The following is a 24,007-nucleotide window of genomic DNA, read 5'->3' as shown; positions in this document are numbered from 1 at the left end:
TGAGTGTGTTTTAGTTTGTTTTTTTTTTTCGTGACTCGATAAGTGATTACGTTTTAGTCCGGAAACACAAATCTAGGAGTGGAAATTGCGAATTTGGTGGAGAAAACGTGGCTGGAATCGACGGTGCGATTATGCGGATGATTGTGGATTGAGACCTGGTGGATACGGTGAATAATAAGGAAAACAGAAATATCTTCCATGTATCACGAACCGAAAATGATAAACAGCTCTACATTCCAGGTATGTGCATTAGTAAATAAGCAAGTGTACTAAACTACTTATTAAATTAGTGATAGGGTTTATTAAAATATACCCTTTTTTCGAGGGCTTTCAATGGTAGATTTTTTTATATAACTCTGCATTTTCATGAGATCTGAATGGGTAGATTAGAAGAAAAATTCCACCTTTAACTAATTGTTTATCCAGAACTTAATAATTTAGGATTGTTCAGCTACACCGTTCACAAACATTGGAAAGATCAAATAGAATTTTAATATTGTTCTTTTTATACATAATTGGATTATTAGGCCTCCAAAGAGATTGAAGAACTCATAATAAATCACTAATGTATAATCTTGGATGCATAGGTACAACTTCATGGATGAAAATTCAGGCTGTCGGAAATCTTGCACATATTGAAGCTAGAATTCGAATAGCTTATGAACTTTTTCTTGGCTTTACGACTATGCTATGACTGACCATCGAATGGCTTACTTGACTTATTAATGCCACATAGTTGGATAGTCAGTTCACTCTTCGACAAAAAGTCCGGATGGGATTTAATTCCCGCACAGCCGTGTGAAGACTGGCACCGCAGTCGCTTTACCATCCTCACCGTTTCACGCCATGCGATGTGATCTAATATAGGCATGTCTTAATATTTTACAGACATTTTGAGCTACTTCGATGTTCCACGAGGTTTCAGGTGTCGTTGCCAGTATAAGGTGAAATATGCCAAGAAAACTCCCAGCAACATTCTTAAGTTTTCCCGTCAGCTGACTTGACTTAAGCCGCAATAGTTTTGTAAACCATTACAAGCATCAACTCTGCAAAAGCAATTCCCATTTGTGTGTAACACTTAGTACAAACGATCAGCTGTTATGCATAACTAAATATTGTTTAGCTTGCCAACTGCTTATTATGAATTTTTTGAACCTGCTGAAGAAATACGAACTACACAGAACGTACAAACCAGCAGATACACAGAGTCGCACCAGCTGAACCATAAATTACCATTATTCATCACCACCCCCGGCCAACCTCGCGCACCACTATCACACTTTACTGCACAAACTTCCGGTGACATCGTTCTACTTCCACCCCGTTACTTTCATTTCGCCAACTGCTGCTGGAGCCCGGAGGTACCCGAGCAAAACAGCAAACAAAAGCAAAAAGCAAACCTGAAAGCTTTTCTCACCACAGAGAGAACTCGTTGATGATAGGTAGAAGAGGAAAATGACTAGAACGAAACAGAATCATCCCCTGCCGGGGCTTATTGTGTGCCCACCGGTGGGGAAATATTCGGCCCCTTGCCGATGGATGGGATGAGAACCAAAAGCGTTACTCCCAGAACGCCCGGCGCTTAACCGCCAGCACGGGAACAAACCATCATAATAATAATCGGATGGGGTTGTTGTATTTTTGCTATTTCGGGGTGGGTGACAACAAATGATGAAAGAGCGGATGGCCCGTAACAAATGAATGATTCATGTCCATCTGTGGAATTTACTATTTATAGGCTATATATGAGGCTTGTGCCGAACCATGAGCTTTTCGAGGAAAATTCTTTGAAAATGTTGTGTATGAACTTCATGAATCAATCTCACGAACTTCGATAGTCATCTTCCGAACATCCAATGACAGCTCAACTACAGCCAACCACCAACCACCATTATTCGAAGGTTCCCTTTGATCGCTTCTTCAATTTGCCTGAATGCCAAATGTAATTCAATAATACCAACCCTTGCGGAAAAAGCACGACCGTACCCTGGTTTTCCCTTCGCCCTTTTTTATTCTCTACCCAATAATCTGCTGATCATTAGCCGAGCAGACCCTTCTTCATCATCGGTTTCGCGATCGAGGCTGCAGTTGCACAAAATTGATCGAAACCCATCCCAAAGGCAGATGCTTTTCCTCCAGCTCAGGAGTTTGGCAATCAAAACCACATACACACACACACACACACAAAAAGGGAAACATTCTCACGAAACCGCGAAAGCGTGGTTTGTCGCACTGGAAACCAAAAGCGACTCCCCGCTTTGGTGCCGTACCCTCACCAACCACAGCGAAGGGTGCTTATGTTTATCGTTTACAGTCACATACCAGCCAACGTACGCCGAGTGCTTCGTGTTGTTTGTCGGTTCTTCCCTCACCGGTTGAAGGTGGAGTAGCAACTTGCACCAGGCGCGTTGGGAAAAAAGCCGCACAAACGAAACCGAAAGGTCAAAGCCGGCGCTGCCAAACCATAATAAAAGCCAAACCCTGCCCAATGATGAAGGGTTTGGAATGTGTGGCATACCCGGTTACGTTTAAGGAACGTACCGTTCCAAAATCGTGTTGTTTATACGCTTCACTATTCTTTCACCCATAGAGGGTTCACAGGTTTGAGCCGAACGCACGATCATACACGCGGTGTTGACAGAGACCAAAGTGAATCCCAAACCGAATTCGTGTAGAAACCCCTCGCGTGAAAAATCGTGAGACACAAGAAGGAGTTGCTCGTTTGTGTCGGGTTGCATGATTTTAAATTTCGGATCTTCGCTGTGTGGGACGGAATGAGAGAGCAGGCGAAAAAGTTTAACTAGATGGGATGGTTACAAATTTCTAGCCCATTTTGTTCTCAGAACCGCCGTTAAACTAGTCGCGACGGGTTGTCCTCTGTTTCTAGCCTGTCGAAGAACGCGTTCACACGATTCGTCATACGATAATTGGAGTGGTACAACGGTGTCGGCCAGCTAATGCTACTGTTTTGTTGCTTCCGAAAAACAGCATTTAGGACCAGGCAGAATGTGCTGCTTGCAACACCGTGACTAATGCTAATAATTAAATTCGAGCGGTACAATTTATGTGTTTTGAGAACTGCAGTCGGTTGAGCGGGAAACCTCGAGAAGAGAACTCAAAGTCCTCCTTCGCAGTGTTTGTACTTGTGGTAAATCATACAGATGAGATCTAGATTTAAGCAGTTATGATTAGATCGAATGATTAATTTCATCAGCAAAACTAGGAGATTTCGCTCTTGATTGTTGCCATCAATTGCCATGCAAGTACTCATTCAAAAGATTAGACTATGTTCTGACGGCAATGGCGATGGTATTGTACATCCTAAGAATAAAAGCGTTTGAGTGATTTAAATCGTTCTAATAAAAGATTTATATAAACTCCTCACAAAGAATTTCTGCAACTCTTTTATGATTCGAATCGTAAAGAATGTTAACAACTTTTTTGGGAGTTTAAATAATTAAACGCACTTCGAAGGAGTTACTAGGCGCCAGTGAGATTCGAATCGAAGAGAGTTTTAACAACTCTCTTTAGTGACTCGAATTACACAGATTTTTGATAACTCTTTTGAGAGTTGTTATAATTATACTCATTCTTGGAAGTTGCCACTCGCTAGAGAGATTCGAATGGCAGAGAGTCTCTGTGGCGAGCTTTTTTTGGATTTGAATCTCATAGTTTGTTAAACTCTTTTGGGATTCAAATCATATAGAGTTTTTATTTTTAATGTATTGTTGTGTTTAATCTGCAATCCCTTCCCGGGCGGTCATTTGAAAATTTATTGAGCCGTTCGCATTTTTCTCAGCTCTTTTTGAGATAGGCACAGATAGGGAATTGACTTTGACATTGAATTTGACCACCGTTCGGATATTTGCACTGCCAAACAGCTCAGCTGGCTGTCAGCTAGGAGAATGAACCGCTCAGCGTGCCTTAAGCGGTTCATTCTCCTTCTTCTGCATCCCCTGCTCGCACACACCGCCAAAGATAGGACGTTGGAACCTCTGACGGTACTGTCTAAGGAAGACTACGTATCAGCGTGCGAATTATCGTGCATTTCGTGTGTTGTTGGAGTCTTCTGGATCGCATGAGTTTGTGGAACTTGTATAATATTTAAACTCTAGTAAACTACTGAATTCCCTGCTCGAAAGAAAGATACTGAGAAGGATATGTAGCGAACTGAAAGTCTGTCAATATGATGCTCTTTACTGGATAGTCTTTATACTTCTCAGTATCTCATCGAACTCATCGAGTCTCATCGAACTACTCAGCAATTGACTACAAACGATTTTAATATCTACTTACGTCATGCAAAAGTCAATCAGAAATATTTAATAAGCAAAAACTTTGCAGCTACGACACTCAGTATTTGCGGCCAGCGTCTTATTAATGAACGATTAGTTCTCCTCTTAAGTAAAACATGCTTCCTGCCACACCTACATACATGTTTGCACACAACATTGTCCCTCTTTAGTTTTTCTTCCAACAATCGTTACAATTATCTCGTGCTTTTTGTGCTATTCAAACACATGTACACAACCCATTTTCCATTCCACGGCGTGTGTCTCCCGTATTTTCTATTCCACACTGCCACAAGCTGATCTGATCATCGCAAGAAAGTGCTAAAGCAAATTGTACTCTCAATATGCTGCCCATTGTAAGAGAAAAACTACGCAAGCACAGGTACAGGGAGTGGGGCTGAAACTAAATTTGCCTCTCTTTTGTCGCATTCGCTACACATTGCCAATCGTAATTTCTTTTCAACTCAGGTCCCCTTTTGCTTAGTGTTCAACCTGCCCTTAAACAAACCCCCGGCACACCACCCGTGACCCCGTAAGCGGTTGGGGATGAATTATCTTATGGTTCTTTTGCGCTTATTTTATTGTCCGTAAATTTTCATGCTAGTGAAGCGAGCAGAAAAAAGGGGCAGACTTTTCTTCGAACTAACTCCGAGGCGTGTACAAACAATCGGAAGAAATAACCCCCCCTTTCTAAACAAACGACACCCGTTGACACGCATCGGCAAGATGGCTCGTGTTGCGAAAGCCACGATCCAGGAAGCAGGCAAATGCATTCTACGCCATTTCCACTGTGTGTTCATCCCCCTCGGTTCACAATTCTTTCACCGACGCGCTCGTGTCGTATAATTTACCGGTTCAATGAACTGGTAAAAGAATGATCGACTTTACGTCGGTCTATTGTACTTGCCTTTCCTTATCCGCTTTGTTGCGCTTGTGTGGCGCTTCTAGATGGCGACGATTTTCCCTCATCTAGGGGAGGGATGTTAGGGGGGGGGGGGAAGATGGGGGTAGTAAAGCCACTTTTCCTTCCCTTCAATTGTTTGTGCGTGAGTGGAGCATTCTGTGCTTGCCGCGATTAAACTATCATTTCTTTCCCTTAATGGTCAGCCAAACCGATCCAACGATCGTACCATCAAACCCTCACGAGATCACGAACCGTAGAATGAAGCATGTACGATCGTAATAGCTCCCTTTAATCCAACAGCAAGACAACCACCAACCACCAAACATCCCAACGTACAACTTAACGTCACACCGAAAAGAGGTACCGAACCGTAACGATCAAATCGAATTATTTACGGTTCATTACTCAATCAATTTCGACAAACAGCTCTGAGAAGGAAAGATTAAACTCTCCGACGTGCGAGAAAAGCCATCAAAAGGATGTGCAAGTGTGAATGAGAAGGCGGAGGTGGAACAGTAGGGAAAAATCCCGTACCCAACCTGGAACCTTCCTGTGTGCGTATTAGCGGCTGCTTGGTGTTGTTTTTTCGACACAACGAAGAGAAAGGAACTCGTGGCTTAAGCGGATTGTCGTGTGTTCCGTATCTTGCTGTTATGTGGGCTGTGTTGTTCAAGGGATCCATTAGGGGATTATTTTGAAGTTGCTCCAGATACGTTTAGCAGCAGTTCCAGTTCTTCGATGACGAATGATTGATTATTAATGTATAATATTCCACTGTGTGTTTTTATTTGGTCTCCAAATTCATATTCATCGAGTTTTTCATCAAAATTGTAGTCCATAATGTACTACACATTTTTCCGATTATGTTGATACTTCAAAAATTCTGGTCCAGAATTCTAGTTGCTACCCTAATTGCTTCTAAATGCTTGCTAATTCTTTCGTTTTGAGCCCGACAACGAATTCCATTAGCAAGGTTCCGATACCAACGCAACTAAATGTTGTCGTGCTGTGTCAAGTCTGGCTTTTTAATTTCAAAATTTCTCCAAATAATTTGCCATTGCCATAATCAAATCTTACTGACTAACGCGTCCAGTCCTTTAATTCTGTGCGTTTTTCCTTCCTTTTTTGTACCATTTCAATAATATCTCGAGCATCCAATATAACCGCTGGATGTCCTTTAGTTTTCAAGCCGTACTCGTACACTTAGTTTCCATTTTTTTTGGTTGAGTCTCAACGCCTTACCCGCAAAGTCAGTGTCCGTGTCAAAAACGTGTTCAATGCCATGGGCAATATCTTTTAAACTGGTCAAATAAACAGTTTCCAATTGAATAGTATTCATCCCGAATATATCACTTTGAAAAAGTTGGTTTGAATTGCAGTCATGATTCCCTTACTTGTTCCTGGAGGTTGTAGGTTTTTTTAGATATTTTAAAATAAAAGCTTATTCAAATTGAGTACAATAATAAATTCATGTTAATTAAGATAATATTTAAAAAATCTAACTTCCTTGACCTAGTTTTACCGTGGATGGAAAGAAGAGAATTATTTTATTAAAAGGAAAACAATTATTTCAAACCTAATGCCTACAATTAATTGAAAGCTTCAATTCAAACTCGTCAAAGTCTCATTTTCTGATGTTGTTTTTTGAGCAAAAATTAATATGCTTGATAATGCTTGATTTTGGTACAATTATTCGCTGGACCTTCGGCCACGATTGACTTATTAATGACTCTCCATACTTATTTTTACCGTTTACACAGATATCCAATACTCACGATGGCGGTCCTAATTCCCATAAAAATTAGACCGCTCCAATATATCAAATTAAACACCGAAGCGCGATACCTTGCGACAACTAAAAAGCTATGCTGCTTCAACGCTATGCTGCTTCAACGCTATGCTGCTGCTAAAAATGCTAAAATGTATGCTAAAATGCTTAAACGAAACAAAAAAATCTGTACATAACCATTACACGAAGAAAATTAATCATCCCCCACCAGGGAATTCCCTACCCAAAGGCAACCCAAAGCTCGATAATTGGAGCGTTTAAAAAATGGCTCAGAAAAGTCCCCGCTATCGCGATTATCATAATAAACCCTTATCATTGCATTTGTCTCCCTTATCGCGGGCTACATCAAAGAAATATTTCTTTCCCACTGTAGCACACTGGTTATGAAAATACCTTTGGCTTTTTGCCTTAAAACCCTCCTTCGGGGAATCCCTCCGCTTCGCTTCCGTGGGATACGATCTTTACGATCGGCGCCTCCGTGGCTGGCAGCACAAATCTGACGTATCCGAAAAACGGATACGGCTAGTTGGTACGTCCGTCCGGTTAGCTGTGAGGAAATCTGCGCAAACCAAACCGCCCATCTCGTTCACTTTGCTTATCCCTTTCTGCACGAACTGACCGTACCGAAGAACATTTCCATGCTGCGATCACTGCAGCAAAGCAATGAGATTTAAAATAACCCAAGAAAGGGGTTTAGTGAGCGAATGAGAGAGAGAGAGAGAGCGAGAGACCCCAACCTTTAAACATAATGTCTCGGACCCGAACACGTTCTTCGGGGCGGCCACAACTAACAACCGTAACAACCATCACCACCCTGGTCGAGCGTGGCACACCGTGTTTTGGTTCATTCTGGTACCGTCGCTCGATGCGCAAGGTTCGTCGCTTGTTAGGCAGCGCCAGCGCACAAGTCGTTTGTTTTCCGTTTGTATTTTTGTTTTCTTTCTCCTCCCGGAGGGGTTTTTTTTTGTGTTTCTTTCCGGTGCTGCAGTCTCGTCGTTACAATTAGACTAATCGGTTTGTGTCGTGCAGTGTATGTGCGGGGTGAAAGATAAAGAAAATTGGCTTTCCTTCGCCCTGTTAAAGGGAAGCGAGAAAGCAATCTAACTGCTCTGTAGTATGAAGCACAGCACAAAAACAGGCGAAACGGTAGCAAAGTGGAATGTTTCTAGTGATTAGAGATAAAGAAAGAGGAGAGAAAAGATAGCTCCAAAGCTCCAAAGAAGCCCAACCTAAACACGCTTTAGACCGATTCGGTGTGATTTGTGATAGCGATTTGCGAAAAATATTCTTCATCTCGGAGGCCTGGGACCGCAGCTATTGTGTGAAATACCTTGGAAAACCGTTTCCATCCATCTACGAAACCACCGGACGAAAATCTGGGTGGAAACTCGTCAGCATTATCGTGATAATTATTCGTTTAGGCAGTGAAACACCTCTCGTGCAAAACGTTTTAGGTTAATTGGTTTTTGCTTAGCTAAGCTTCTTTATTTTGACTCGTAATTGTGAGAACGCGACATCGACAAGATGCAGATACTGGATATTAATCAGAAAGACTTTGTACGTATTGCTAGTTTTATATTTTTTTACTTCTATTTGCTCATTAACCTTTTTTATAAAATTTGTTTTATAAAATTATTTAATTTAATTAAAACAATCACAGCGTGGACAATCCAAAATTTGATCGAACTTCATTTAAAAAAAAACTTTTTACTAGTGATGAGGACTACGTTCTGAACCTTTAAAGCTTCGTGCCGTTCCCTCAATCGAATGATCGAACCTAGGTTCAAATAAAATCATAAATACTACTGCCTTTGAGGATGATTTTTCTTCATGTATAAAAGTGTATTAAATCAGAATAAAGTCATGCTTTAATTATCAATACATATGGTAACGATTGCTCTTTTTATTGTTTGAAAAATATGCTAAAAATATTACTTAAACTTGTGCACTTTCTAGGGTTATGAATGTTCTTGAGCCATGATGATGTGTCTCTGTAGACGAGAAGACTAAACTTACAACTACTGTACAAAAGATATTGTGACAAATTCCAAATCCTTTGAAGCAGGTTCAAAGAACCTATGGTTTGTTCCGTTCCTTTCTGAAAATTAGTTCTCAAAACTGTTCTCAAAAGAAATGTACCTTTCAAATCACTTTTTTTAACCATATCAAAAATTATATATACTTTACTTGGGCGTTAATTTATTTACATTTTAATTTATATATATACTTGGGGTGGCCCGGTGGTGTAAGTGACAGCGGCGCCGGTCCTCAAGCGGTAGGACCGGGGATCAAACGACCTTAGAGGTCGTTAAGCCAGGAAGAAGATATACTTAAATTATTTAAAAGATTTTTTTAAAGTAAATCTAGGTGTTTCCGTTTGTTTGTATTTAAATCGTCAATAGCTCAATATCTACCATTAGTTAAACACTAAAATAAAATGAATAAAACTATACATGAAATATAGAAAAAATATAAGAGTGCGCATGACGATTTGTGTGATCTTTTCACAGACAGTTTTGCGACAGTTGAGATAGTATTCTTAAATCAGCTTGTTGAATAATTATGCCTTATTTTACGGCCAAATAATCTGACCAAGAACTCTTAATCAATATCTAACACAAGTATCCAAAATTCTGACCCTCCTTAGTGGTAAATGATCTACCCGAAACAAAATAAAAACACCACCATTGTTCTCTTGATGCATGTAAAACCATATCGTCAAATTATGTACAAAAATTGCCCAAACACGGGAAAACATGGCCACATTAAAATTATTCACCACCAGTCATCATCATCCATGCACGCACCATGCGAGCGGCTTCTTTTTCGAATGGTTCCTATTCAACGCCGGTAAAGCCCTTTGCACGCTGTTGCTGCGCAAGCCAGATCGGTGTAATGAGCCCTACATTTTTCTTCCTACCTTTTACATATACAGTTTGTGCTAGCAATTCCTTTCTCTTCGCTGCTTTTGGTGCGGTGTGTATCGGCAAGCCCCGTGCGCAACTACGGTGTGCAAACAACTTCCTTCTTTCTATTTTTTCCCCCAAATGCCAACTCCTTACCATCATCATCCGCCTACGATGAAGGGCCCGTACGGGCGCCGTTGAAGGAAATCATAAAAACTTTAATCCTCAAAACTCAAGAAGAGTGCCGGTCTGCCCGGTCTGCTTGCGGGGGTTTTTATCAAGCACGCCACAATGTACTCCCGTTTCTTTACTTCTCTTTTTTTTACGACAAAGTAACATTATTTATGTGCTTTTGGTACGGCACATGGCTGGAAGGTACCTGCTTGCTTGTAGTTGAATAGATGGATGGATGGATGGTCGCTTTTACCAGCAATTTTAGCTCACTTTTATGAATATCTGCTGTACGATGAGGTTTAATGTTGAATTCAATTTCTTCGAGCAACAATGAAGGGAAAAAGGGGGTAATGGATTTGCTTTATTGTTTGTAATAGAAGGGAAAATGTACTTCAAGTAGACCTTTTTGTATTTATTTGCATAATGAAGGCCTCCGATTCCTAGGAAAATGGCATCGGAGGCTATTCAAATTATTTCAAACCATTTAAATATTTTAAGTTAAAATCAACCATGAAGACTAAATTGAAGCATTATAAACTCTAATTTGTTTGGTGAAATGGTAGAAAAAAAATTTTTTTTTCGTTTAAATCTTCAAATCTATTATAAGCTTTAACAAAGGGTAGTGAAAAAAGCTTCCCATCAGTCGCTTTAATTTACGTCAGTAAGATCTGTCTTGGGTAAAAACGACGCACATTTAATCTCATCCCATGATCGATTGCTTTTAAACGTAGCTTTTTGCATACATTTATCATTCTTTCGCAGTGCCACTGCTCTGTTTTTATCCCCTTTTTACACCGCATTTGAATCGTGCCACAAGTACAGTCAATTTTGCTTCGTTCAAAAGAATTCCTCCCTTACTTATCATCTGTTCTGTCGTCGTTTTGCACAACTCGGTACGGTTTTTAATATGAAAATGGGGAGTAGAAAAAGGCGAACACGAAGATGCGGTAAACCATTCAATTATCTGCTAAGCTAAATGTTTCTGCCTGTCAAGATCTGCATGCGAGGAACGAGTCTACGCGTTCCGCGGAATAGATCAAGATTTGCCATTTTTTACCGCAAACATGCACACGTAAAACTTGCTTTACGTAACGTTAATCGAACGTAAATGGGAGTCCTCACTGATAAGATCGAGAGCGATCAACGGGCAAAATGGCACTTTTGTTCGAACAAGAACAGGAAGCATAAACCCCGTTTTACTGACGTTTCTACAATCTTTGCTTCCTCGTCTTCTCCAAAAGAAATTTGCCTTCCTCATCCGCAACCTTCTTCTCAATAGAAATGCAAACTTTACTACTACTCTCTGCTCTACCTCATTGCTAGCCATCATTTGCAGCATTTACCACAAATGCGTAGAAAACCCACCGAATAAATTAAATTAAATCTCCCCTTTTACTCGGCAGTTCGGGAAATTGGCCGGCACGCGTAACTAGACGCATCACATTTTCTACTCTTTCCATTTTTAACTGGCCAAATTAATTAATGGCTCTCCATCCCGCCCGGAGGCTTCTCCAAAGCTCTTCCCCCTGAAGCACTATCTCTAGCAAACGATTAGCTTGCTCTCGATTGCGATAACTTCCACCAAATCGATAGGCTGGAAGAGGGAAAAAAATATAATTTTGAATAAATGCAGCACGACGGAAAAGCGGGAAAAAGTTACTTCCCCTTAAAATAGAAAGAAGGAGGAAGATAAAAAAAAAACCCGACCGGACCACCGGAAAAATATGCATATTTACCTTTTTCGTTTCGCTTCACATCTCCGAATCAAGCCGATCGGGGCGGTGTGGCTTGTAAAATCACCGACAAATTGACGTTGATGGTGGTTTACATACGGACGGACGGTCTGTCGAATCGTCTTACACACGTCTTACTTTCTGTGGCGAATTTAATACCGAGCCGTAGGTGATTCCGTTTTCCGCTTCCAGGTCTCGGCGGTAGGAAAGCGCAAAAAAAAAGAAACCCGTCCTTTACGATCGATCATAATTTAGCTCATGTTTTTAGCGAAGCTTTTCAACACCGTTTGGGGCTCGAGCTGTCGACTGATCGCGGCTGATGATGGTTAGCGCGTGTGCGATGATCTTGCATGAAATAAACGCATTGCCGAGTGCGTCATCGCGGGTTATTATGCTTACCCCCTGGGAGTGGATTAATACACACTTACACGCCAGACACACCCGGTGACATCATTACAGGGTTGATCGAGATGTTTCGAGCAAATGGAGCAGCTGGAATGCATTGACAAGTGCATTTAACTGAGTTGGAGAAAGTAATGCAGAAATGAAACATATTTATCAGCCACTATCACGGTCGCGAGGATTACCATTTGACAGAATCGTTGTAAAACATGTCGGACATGTCGGTAATCATGTTGATTTGCGTATGCAAGAGAATTACATTTCTTTATCATTATGTGATGCATTAAACCGGTTCACAAATGATCGGATTTTAAGATTGATCGAGCATGTTGGTCCAAAGAAACATGGGATACTAAAACATGTTGAGTGTTAATTGATTTTTAAATGTGTTTAATTAATAAATATGAGTCTACAAATTCTAAAGATCATAAAGCTCTCGAAGACGACGAAAAAGATTTCATTAGTGTTGGATGGAGTCCACGTCAAAGTCTATCCGTTCCGTTTGCCCGTATTAAAGACTGCCTGTCCAACTACTTGATATCAGCAAGGCTAGTAAACTATTTGAATCTCAACTTTATCCGTCACGAATGCTATTTTCAGCCGAAAATGTCCCTCAGGCCGGTTGGACATCCACGTGACATCGACATTTCGGTGATAACCACATTCATCTCTAACCCGAGGTCCTGCTTCGCATTTTTGAACCTTTAGTCGGCTGGATAGGAGAGCTTCAATCCAACGATATCAATGTCATCAGTCAGGTCATGTCAGGATCTGAATTTACTTACAGAAGATGGTCCTCGAAGCGTCAACCTCCGAATCTCGGATGACACTCTCTAACACTACTCTAACACAGATTGAAGAAAATACAAACTTCACATATGATGATGGTCATTGTCATGCATTACAGGGTATCCCAGCAATTTTTGACACCTTCCTATGGTTTTTTATCGTGTACCCAAATGTTTGTTTTCGTCTCGTGGTTTCTTGCCGTGTGCTCAAATATTTTTGGCTCTTGTCCCGAAGTTTATTGATGCGTTTCCATCTTTTCAGCTTTTTTTCTTCCCAATATTTTTTTGCTTTCCATTACTGAAATTAGATTTCGTTTTGCCTTGTAGAGCTATAAATATATCTTGTTTGAATATACAAATAAACCAGGGTGAGTAAATAAATTATTTACACCTACGCGTCAAAAAACCTCAGGTCGAGATCAAAAACATATGGACATGGACAGGATTCATATGAGCTCATTGTGTCGTATAATACTAACTCGGTTAAGTAAGACAATTATACAGACAGACTGCTCCGTCCCAATTACTATCTCGGGAGACCTTATTTCTGGCTACCTTAGCATTGTTACTCAACCTTCCCCCTGTTCCTGCTGTTGAGCAGTCGGTAAAAATGATCATAAACAATGAACATGAACATACTGAACTTGATTGTTTAAACGGCCTAATTTAAGGCAATAAGTCTTTAAAATCTTTTACAGATTACATACACACTTTAAAATCACTGTCATTACACAATTTTAATCCAAAAAGTCGATTCAACACGTGCTTAACTCCTTAGCGAAAAATAATTTCTACTAAACGCGATCAACTCGTTTTTGCTAAATAGTCTCACCATCGGACCGTCCGTCACCGACGAATCATATGCATCGTCAAATCATCACTTCAATCGAAAGTGGAAAACGACCCATCATGACGATTTCTCGAAGCGGAAAATTACAACTTCTTTTATTGCTTTCCACACGTACACCAGCCGCCTGATGAGAAATCGGCTGTAAAACAAACGGAACTCGTTCGCTCCCTCTGCCCACAATCCGGAAGCAGACGCAAGCATCAGGCGGACATGTTCGATGTTAGTTCGAGTGCAGCAACCTGCAGCCTGCACTTTGTACACTCAAGCATGCAAATATCACAGAATTGCACACCTTCGAACGGTCAATGATCGCACACACCCGGCACACACCATGGTTCCCTGTGTCTCGAATGCAGTTTACGATGCATTTCTGCACAGCCCGCGCTGCTTTGCATAATCCCTTCTGTTCGCACACCACTGTTTGGACGTAGAGATAATGCCATGTCCGCGTAACGGTTGACTGATGGAAATGCTAGCGCTAGTTTTCTAGTGCGTACGTGTGCAACCAGATCGGTCACCGAGCGAAATGACAGCTTCCATCATTTTTTTTTTCCCCTCCGCCTTCGGTAAGCCACAGATCAGCCCAGCAGCTCGGCTGGAATAGACCGGGTGAATGGAACGATTTTCACAGTTACATGTTCCCACCCTGCGGATGGAATAAATGAACATGCTACATGGCAAGCACTCGCACTTTTCCGCCCTTTTTCTTCTCTGTCCCTTGTTGAATGAAGCGCCAACCATTCCAACATCAAATATCTGCTTGGCAGGCAGCAGGTGTAAATGCAGTATAATTACCGCCTGCGAAGGTCATTAATATGCGTTTAAAAGGGGCCGGATAGGGAGACGAATCGTAAATGCTCTTGTGGTACGCCAAGAAAGCCAAACTAACCATTAGATGAAAGAGAGTTTGCGCTAAACATAAGCCATGCAGATGTGCGTTTGAATATGGCCTTTCATTTTAGCTATTAGCAGCGTAACGTACCAATAATAGGTGCTATCTAATTAAAACAAAACTATAACCACACCACACTAAAAAAAATTTCCTCCCAAACAAGAAACAAGTCTTGAAGAAAGTGACCAATTTACATAAAATTGGACAGATTGTGGGGTGGAACGTTTATAGCTAAATGGTAGTTGTTTGGAGTAGATTAGATGGAAAGAAGAGGTGCTATAAAAGGTAAACCATCAATTATAATGTTGGTTAATGGCTTTACAAGGTTTGAGGGAATGTAAGTATGGTTTATTCATTTACATGCATAGGAAATTAATTAAGTCCAATGACTCAAAGTTTTTATCGATCTAACGAACATATCAACCATTTCAGTCAATGGACTCCAGTTAAGATATGGAGCTAGCTTTGAGCTATCGCTATAATTGATCGGTTTAAAGTGTAAACCGTGTCATCAAAAAGGACATAATTCAATTTGAAATTGTTTGACAAGTTAGGCATATTTTGGATGACACATGAAAAGCATCAAAAGTACCAAATCAAGGGAAAGTCTCTGTGTATTTGGGTGGCTCAGGAACCAAGTAATATAAAGGTTTAAAATCCAATCCATTACCGATTGCCCAAAGATGCTATTGATCTATAGATCGCTGCTGAAAGGCATTAGGTTGAATCTACCGTTGAAGATTTATGGAAAGAGCCTCTAGGACTTCGTTCAAGGATATTATCAATCATATAAGCATAGCTTTAATGGCAGTTTCTCGATTATTGCTACCAATACTGGTTCAAATCAATAAGTAGCATTGTAATATTTAGTCTATGACACAGTAGCGGGTTTAAATTAAAGTAAAGGAGAGTGAGCGGCCGCGAGGGGTGAAGAGTCACAAATCTGCAAAGAACGTTCTCCTTCCCGGTCAGTAGATTCTATATGATAGGGGCCTAATTTCGGATGTACCGGTGGGCGGATTAGGCAACCGCCTATGACCCACACATCCGTTCCACTAAGGGCCTTAGAACATTGAACGAGCTTGTGTCACCACGCCATTCCAGGGTCTCTTAGGAGCTAAATTCACCTAAATGTGCTGAGAAATTTTAACAAAGTGCAAGATTATTAAAGTATTTAGAGTACTATTTCACTCAAAACAATATGCGACTCTGTGACCTAAAGCTCGCCGCTTCAGGGAATTAATACAAGATAAATAAACCAAAGCTACTTCCAATTCATTCATTACTGATGTGTTGTGGCAACATTGTATCGAAATGAAAAACTGATTTATAGATCAGTTGTCACAACAATGGCTGGGTAGAGGAGATCCAATATAAGCAACATTGTTGTAATAACAAGACAAGGGAAGTCTAGATCTAGGTCATGCAAACAACTCCACCCTATTATTTCAATCGCAATGACCAACAACTTCAAATCCCCAGAGCAATATGAATTCAAACCTCAAAACACTCCTTAACCGAGTGTCCGATCCTTCTAGAACAATAGACACAATCTATCTGCCCTCGGCACGCACATCTTAAAAACAATCCTTTAGTGCCACACGCAAATATCTCTAACAAGTTTTTCCCACAATTCATTTGAACATGAACCCCCGGGACACACCTTCGTTGCGAGTAGCCCCCAATGAAAAGCCATAAGCTTCGTTGTTCAAATGGAACGATCACCTGGAGCCACACCACCCATCATCATCAACAGCCACCGTGAACATTCCTTCCACCATAGAATTTCCACCAATTCACCGTTTCAATCCACGCTGATCCGCGTGTACTGCCCAAGTACAACGTCATAAACCCTCAGTCATTAACCTCAAAGCTTGGTACATTGGATCGATTGGGAGTTTTTTTTTTTGTATTTTGGGGCTTTTCTGTTCTGTAAGCGGTTACAGCTCAACATTGCTTCAAATTGATGGATTGGTCGCTTTCGCTGCGGTTCTAATGGCACCACTACCCGTTACTCCCCTCTTTTGCACCGTCGATCCGTGCCGGGTGTGGTAATATTTGGTGATGTGTCTGTCAAACACTCACTGTGACTCAAACCGAAAATATGAAAGTCAAGGCATGCCAATTTTCCCCTCCAGCGAAGCGTAACACGCATGGTGCTTTTACTGTTGACGACGAGCTTCCCTAAAGAACGGTCCACAAATCACCGTGGCACGGATACCGTTTACCAAACGCACAAGTACCGCGAACGTAAATTATAGTCATTTTTGCATTGTCAGCTGGTAATGGTGTGACCTACACAATCCTCTTTGTCACCGTTGATCGTCGCATGAAGTAATAACGCTTATTTTCTACCACTTATCTCACTCACGCAGGATCAGAAGCGTCCGGTGTACGAGGACATCAAAATTGATACCGCGTTCCGGAAGATAAGTCCACGCTCGATCGGGTTTCACATCTGGCGCATCCAGAACGATCATGTAGAAACTCTGCCGAAGGATCAGTATGGGACGTTCTTCGACGAGTGTACGTACATCATCTATGCCGCTTCACTAACAGGAACTGCGTGCGATAAGAGCACAATCGTAAGTCCACCGCCTGGGCCAGGGCCATCCAAACTAAATCACTAATCGCTATATGTACTCTAATTGATAGAGTCGTGAAATCAAAACACCTGGCGCAGCAATCGAACGCAACATTCACTTCTGGCTCGGTACCAACATTACCTCGGAACGATCCAAATCTGCGGCGTACAAGATCATAGAGCTTGATCTGCATCTCGATCACAAAACTACTCAGTTTCGCGAATCACAAGGCCACGAGGGGATACGCTTTCTGTCGTACTTCAAGGACGATGGCATCCTGTAAGACTAAGACTTAGTCCGCCCAACTACAAACTGTCCTCCCATCCATTAACGAGTTCTTTATTCTATCCTATTTAAGTGTACATTCCGGAACCGATGCATCCTCAACACCAACCGAACCACGCCTGTATCAAATCTCCGGCACAGCACCACAGCGCTGCATCCAGCAGAAAACGATCAGCTGGCAATGTTTCAACAGTGGTCAGATTATGATCCTCCAGACCGCAGCCATTGTGTTCGTGTGGATCGGTCGCTCCACTGGCTCGGTGGAACGGATCTTTGGCATCAGGATGGGAGAACGATTGCAAAAGTTGCACACGATTGCCGAGCTTGCCATCGTTGACGATGGTTACGAACAGTCGATGAGTATCGGCCGAAAGGATGTTTGGAATGGATATCTAAATCTGGCCAAACGTTTCGTAAAGCCGATACCGCTTACACCGACCGTTGCCGATGCGCTGCTAAAGCTTTACCAGTGTGACACCGTCAATGGAGTGTTTCGTGTGGAGTTAGTTAAAACGGGCACACTGGAGCAAAGCGATCTGTACGGTAGGGATAGTATCTACATCGTAGATTACTTCCCCAGCGCGATCTGGATCTGGATCGGACGTAGTTCGCACAAGCAAAACCGTGCTGAAGCGATGCGTCACGTACGTGGCTATGTGATCAAGAAGGGTTACCCATCCAGCACACCGGTAGCGCGCGTGATCGATGGGCTGGAACCGGCCGAGTTCATTAGTCTGTTTCCTACCTGGCTCAGTGCGGATATTAACGGAAACACGGTGAAAGGTTTGTCGGAAAAGTTTGATGCACTTACGCTAATACAGCGTCCCCGGATGGCGGCAAAGATACAGCTGATGGATGATGGGTCCGGTGATATGACCGTGTACCAGATTGGAATTGATGAGGTAAAAGAGATTCCGAACAAGTACGCCAAAACGTTCTACTCGGGAAATTGTTACGCCGTCCATTATGAGGTCGCATGCAGTACGGAGAATGCAAACGGTTCACTGCCAAATTCGATCCGTAATGTGGTTTATTTATGGTGTGGATTGAACGCTCCTCCACAGCATCGTACCATCGGGGAAGGCTTTCTGAATGATTTGTGCGATCATTTGAAAAAGAACGTTGTGCAGATCCGCATAACGGAGGGTATGGAACCGCCTCACTTTTTGCAGATTTTTAAAGGTGCTCTGATTGTGCTAAATGCCCAAGATTCAAGTCTCGAGCAGGGTGGAGGCGTTGTGAATATCCGCAAGTACCCGACAAGCTTCGTGCTGAAGGTGGTAGGCAATACGACGTACACGTGCAAAGCGGTACAGGTTTCCAGCAAGACACTGTACTATCCGGAAGATTGCTACATCCTTAAAGCGCCCGATAATGAAGTTTGGATCTGGTGCGGTCAGTACTCGACGGGAGATTCGCGTGAAATGGCTAAATCGATCGCTTCCCAGCTTGGCGAGTACAATCTCGTAATGGAGGGTAACGAAACGGACGAGTTCTTCAACTCGGTCGGTGAGAAGTTCCTGAAGCAGCTGAAGAAAACGACCGCGGCCGGTAACATTATAATGCCGGTGGTACAGATGAATGTGGCCCAAACGTGGGATCATTCGGTCATTGGGCTGTATCGCTGTCAGCTGCACGTGGAAGGAAAACCAACGTTGAGACAAATCTTTGGCTTTACACAGCAAGATCTAAGGCCAGACAGTATCTTTCTGCTCGATGCCGGTAACATCGTCTACGTGTGGGTTGGAGATCAAACGCTACCCGAAGAGCGTATCCAGTGTTGGGATCTGGCTAAGCAACTTATTGCCTCGCATCCGGTACAGCGAGATACGGCCATGCCGATTGCAACGGTTCGCCAGGGTGAGGAACCGATTACGTTCGTTGGATTCTTTGATAGCTGGGACAAGAAGTATTACGAGGTAAGACTATTCTCTAGGCTAACTAGACAACTAATGAACAATATCAATCCTTCCCTCCCTTGCGTTTCTCTCCACCAGACATGTGTCCTGTATGAAAATCTTCGTACCGCGATCGAATATCCCAATGGTGTCGGTATTCCCGGTGCACCCATACCCGTACCCCGTTCATCCGTCCGAAGCGACGATGGAAGTAGTGATGATTTCGATCGATACCAAAAGTACCCGCTCGATATGCTGCGAGGTGATCCGGCAAACTTACCAGCCAGTATCAATCCGACGCGCAAAGAGATTCATCTGACGCACGACGACTTTGTGACGGTGTTCAGCATGACGTACCACGAGTTTGAGGAGCTGCCCAAGTGGAAGCAGGTCGAGCTGAAGAAGCAGAAGAAATTGTTTTAAAGCTACCTTGAAAGCGTTTTTCGGTCGGTAATCCTTCCCTTGTTTTTAACACCTATTGCGTGCACGGGCTGGTGCATTTTATTTATCCCTATCGTTATGTTTAACCTGTTTTTTTTTTTATCTGAAATTTTTATGAAGGTAAAATAAACGTTTACGTTACACGTTTCTACGAATATCATTTCAAATTGAAGAAGTAGAAGTCTCTCAGTGTTTCAAAGGCACGTCGCAACAGATGTTTGATGGAAGAAGTTTCTGCAGGTGACCTGCTGGAAGTCAGCAACCTTGTGAGGATCTCAAAATGTGTGTTGTCTTAAAGGTGCTGACTTTCGGACCAAGAAAAGTTAAGCTTGGAACGCCTGCAGTGTAGTGATCCGAAAGTAGGTCGACCCATACCTACCGGGTCGGAACCATCCGTAAGCGGCCTGGAGCTCCAGATGTCGTTGCTTTCATTATTATCCGAAATTTCAACCGTATCAAAGTAACACTTAGCACCACGGGATCGATTCCGTCCACCAATAAGCTACTTAATGGACAAATTGTATCATGATCACCGTCATATAGGTATTTTTTATCGATCACAATGAACATTATCCCGTTTTAAGCACCTAGCGTTTTAATCGAGCTTTCCTCACCAAATATTTCTCCGACAGTATATTATGATTGTAGATTCAGAACACAACACAGAAGCTCTTTTTTGATATAAAAAAGTGTATATACTTTACGTTTATTACCGTATCCGAGGGTCACGTGTCACCTCACCAGGATTGCTTCACTGTTGGATAAGTCTACATAATTTTGGCTATTTCGCTTGTTAAATTCAATCTCACGCTACCCTGACCTGTCCTCGACAGTTACGCGTTAAATGTGTTTTGTTGTATTGTATTGTCAGCCTAAATGTTACCAAAAAATAATAAAATAGCACGTTTGCACACGTTCCTAAATACAGTAGAAGTAGAAAATAGCAAAACTAAATACCGATAAGAAAGTATTGCATGGAATATTTGGTTTTCTTTTAAACTATGATATCGTTTTACACTTACAGGCTAACATGGTTTGGCTACTTCCGTCTTCACACAGATCCCTTACAAACACAGATGATAGAAGATATGAATGCGAAAAGCAAAAAATCCTTTCCGGGAAGAATTTAAAAAGCAAAAAAATGGATAATGTTCCAAACTACTACGAAAACTGCTAGAGCCTGATGAGTGTAGTGTAGTTTTGCTACAAAAACTTTGGTTTAAATTTATATTCCTTCTCCCCCGCCCCCGGCAGCCCGCGCGCTTAGCTATCGAAGCAAAAATCGTAATTCTCCGGCTCGGGTGGAATCGACGGTGGATCCTTGGAAATGTCCACCCCTTCGGTGTCGAGCAGTCGGAGCTTTATCTCCATCGAAAGTAACGTTTCAAAGTCTTCTTCCTGCTGCTTGCTCGTCATCGGCTGACCGAGCAGTGCATTAATTCCATCCGTCCAGTAGTTAAACGTTGCCTCGTCCGGTGCGATAAAGTCTAGCGTCGGTTGTTCGCTGCTTTCCGGGACGAGTGAAAATCCGAGCGGTGTTGATGCTTTTTTCGAGCGCATTTCCTTCATGTGGGGACATTCTTTCCCCACCAGCATTTGGCGAATATCGATAACGGCTAGCTTGTTGGAAAGTTCCTCTAGAGTCGGAACCGTTTTTTCGTCACAATCCCCATAGTGGATTACCTTGTGGTTGGGTGAGAGTCGCACGTACCAGTACTTGTCTCGTTCGCGCTTACCGCCCGAATACTTGCAGAACCGTGTACCGACGATAAGGTATCCGAGCCGTTGCTCCTTGATGAGGGCTTTTATTTCCGGGGTGATTTTCTTCTTCAAGCTAACGATGGCGGATGCCGTTGATTCGCATTCCTCGCGTGAAGTACGTTCCTGCTGGCGTAGCGTCGTGATCGTATTGTACGTAAATGTGTGAATCTTTGCCTTAAAATCTTCCAAACTTGCCGGACGTCCAACGATGCTCCGTACGATCTGTTCCCGCACGACCGAGAACACCTTCACGAAATCTTCCGTAGTGGCGCGCATATCCTTCCACGTTTTGTTCAGCACCACGATACAGATGCAGAAAAACTCCTCAAACGGATGGTCGTGAGTGAAAAACATCGGATAAAACTCTTGTCCCTGCTCCGAAGGTGATTCGCCAATGCGGAAAATGTCACACAGCACCTTTACCAGCTCGATGCTCGTACGCCCAAACGGACACTCGTGCTCATCCGCCCGGCAACTATTTTCATGCACCACTTTCGTGTAGCTCTGCGTGTAATTGCGTGCGAAGTAGATCATACAATCGAGTGCCAACGTTCCGGGCGGTGTTTCGAAGAAATCCTGTGCCGGATTGATGTCACACTTGAAGCCAAGCTTCTTGTAGTGGCTCGAGTAGGACGAACCGTGTTGACGGCGTGCCGTAACGTCTGGCATCGGATCAACACCGTCCGCTTCGAACGCGATACGACGCAGTTCCTTAATTTTCTCCTGCGCGTCTTGGTCCTGTACATCCATGGCGGTTTTCATCCGTTGCTCCAACAGTCCCAACGTGAGCGTCTGCAACACATAAAGCTGATGTGCCATCTCGGCACCCATCGAAGGCGTTATAACACTATTAATCACACTCCGATAATGTTTCGAACCGAGCGTCGCCGCCAGCAAACGTCTCTTTGCATCGTCCGCCTTAATAAAAAGTGCATTCAGCAAAGCAATTGCATTCTGCTGCACCTGCGTTCGGGTTGCATCGCGCAGCAGCTTCAGCAAAGCTTCCAGCGGGATTTCCTTCTCCACCAGCCCATACTTGTTACTGCTCTGCACTATGTTCTCCAGAATCGAAAGAGCCGATTGAATGATTTCCGGCTTCGAGGGCGTATTTATGAACGCCACATTGCGCATAATAAACGACGGCTCCAGAATGTCCCACGAAATCGTACCATGCTCCATTAGCTGTACGAACGAGCAAAGTGCCAAATTAAGGATACGCTCCTCACACTCCTGATCCTCAATCAGCGCAATTATCAACCGCAATCCTTGCTCCTTAATAAACTCCAACGCAAACGTATTGTCCGCACTCAGCACCTGCAGCTCCTTCAGTTCCGCTACCTTCTCATCATCCGTTCCGCTACGCAACTTTTCCAATATGTCGTTCGTTGTTTTCGATGGTGAAAAGCGTAACTTTAGTACTGTTCCATTTTTTACCTCGTTCCGGTTCTTCTCCGTCACGTAATTGATACCATCGAACTGGAGCGCATAACTTTCCGCATCCGGTATGCCCCACGAACTGCACAGATTCTGTATGATCGCACTGAGCGGTTGCCGCTGGTCGAATTCGATCAGCTGTGGATACATCTGCGGTGTGTTGTCCACATACTCGACCGCAATCTTCACGATGTGACTATCCTTAATTGCTGGCATTTTGCTGTTTTTCGGCAACATCTAGCTGCGCGCTGACTGCTGCTGCCGCTGCTGGGGCACACCCCGTTTCCCTTTTCTGGCACACAAACGAAACCCACCCCCCCGTTAGGATAGCGGCGAAACTTTTATTATTACCTTTTCAATGTGACACTTTTTAGTGTGATTTTCTTTACCGAACGAGATGGAATAATTGGAAGGGCGTGAATGCTGGGCCTGATTCTTTATCTCCCGAGCGATACAGACATGTATTCGGTTCTTTTGGTGTCACTTTTTTAAGCCAATCAAGCTCCTTTGCTAATCACAACAATTCACAACGTGTATGTAAGTGGCCATTACGTTTGAAAGGATGAAAATTTATGCAGTGTTTTTAAATTAATTCAAACAATATCGCAATCTATATTGCTCTTGATTGTTTTGATCAGCTTGATGGCTACACAACAAAGTACATTCGACAGGAAAAACTTATCAAAACCTAAAAAAAATAATTTTGTTTCAAATTCTGAGAAATTCTAAATCCGCACACTGGGCATACTTAAGCTCAAAATTGGTCAAAGCTTTTTCGCCCTCCTTAAACATCTGCTGACATCTGCTGTCAACGCTGTTGGACGCGAATTGAAAAAAAAATTCATCTGCGGAGTGCGGTATCGAATTTCGATT

The 24,007-nt window shown here is 42.6% G+C and overlaps 4 protein-coding genes across 5 annotated transcripts in view; 2 read left to right on the top strand and 2 right to left on the bottom strand.

Moving 5' to 3' along the window:
* The window catches only part of LOC126565809 (DNA ligase 1), a 390,847-nt gene that overhangs the window by 220,275 nt on the left and 146,565 nt on the right, over positions 1-24,007 (top strand). The gene's annotated exons all lie outside the window — the stretch shown is intronic.
* The window catches only part of LOC126565015 (cyclin-H), a 203,019-nt gene that overhangs the window by 75,933 nt on the left and 103,079 nt on the right, over positions 1-24,007 (bottom strand). The gene's annotated exons all lie outside the window — the stretch shown is intronic.
* LOC126564083 (villin-like protein quail) lies at positions 187-19,921 on the top strand. Of its 2 annotated transcripts, none has more exons than XM_050221004.1 (5): positions 187-240; positions 17,106-17,315; positions 17,386-17,594; positions 17,674-19,519; positions 19,598-19,921. In XM_050221004.1, the coding sequence occupies exons 1-5, from the start codon at positions 199-201 to the stop codon at positions 19,919-19,921; spliced, it is 2,631 nt and encodes an 876-aa protein (XP_050076961.1). In that variant the 5' UTR covers positions 187-198. The 2 variants fall into 2 exon arrangements, with proteins under 2 accessions (XP_050076961.1, XP_050076962.1); XM_050221005.1 differs by lacking the exon at positions 187-240 and adding an exon at positions 8,504-8,542.
* Positions 21,202-23,373, bottom strand: LOC126564200 (engulfment and cell motility protein 1). Its single transcript, XM_050221168.1, has one exon. The coding sequence runs from the start codon at positions 23,369-23,371 to the stop codon at positions 21,203-21,205; it is 2,169 nt and encodes a 722-aa protein (XP_050077125.1). The 5' UTR covers positions 23,372-23,373; the 3' UTR covers position 21,202.

This window comes from Anopheles maculipalpis, chromosome 3RL (assembly GCF_943734695.1).
Source record: "Anopheles maculipalpis chromosome 3RL, idAnoMacuDA_375_x, whole genome shotgun sequence".
NCBI lineage: Eukaryota > Metazoa > Arthropoda > Insecta > Diptera > Culicidae > Anopheles > Anopheles maculipalpis.
The sequence above is the reverse complement of the archived record's forward strand: the minus strand, read 5'-3'. Positions and strand labels throughout refer to the sequence as shown.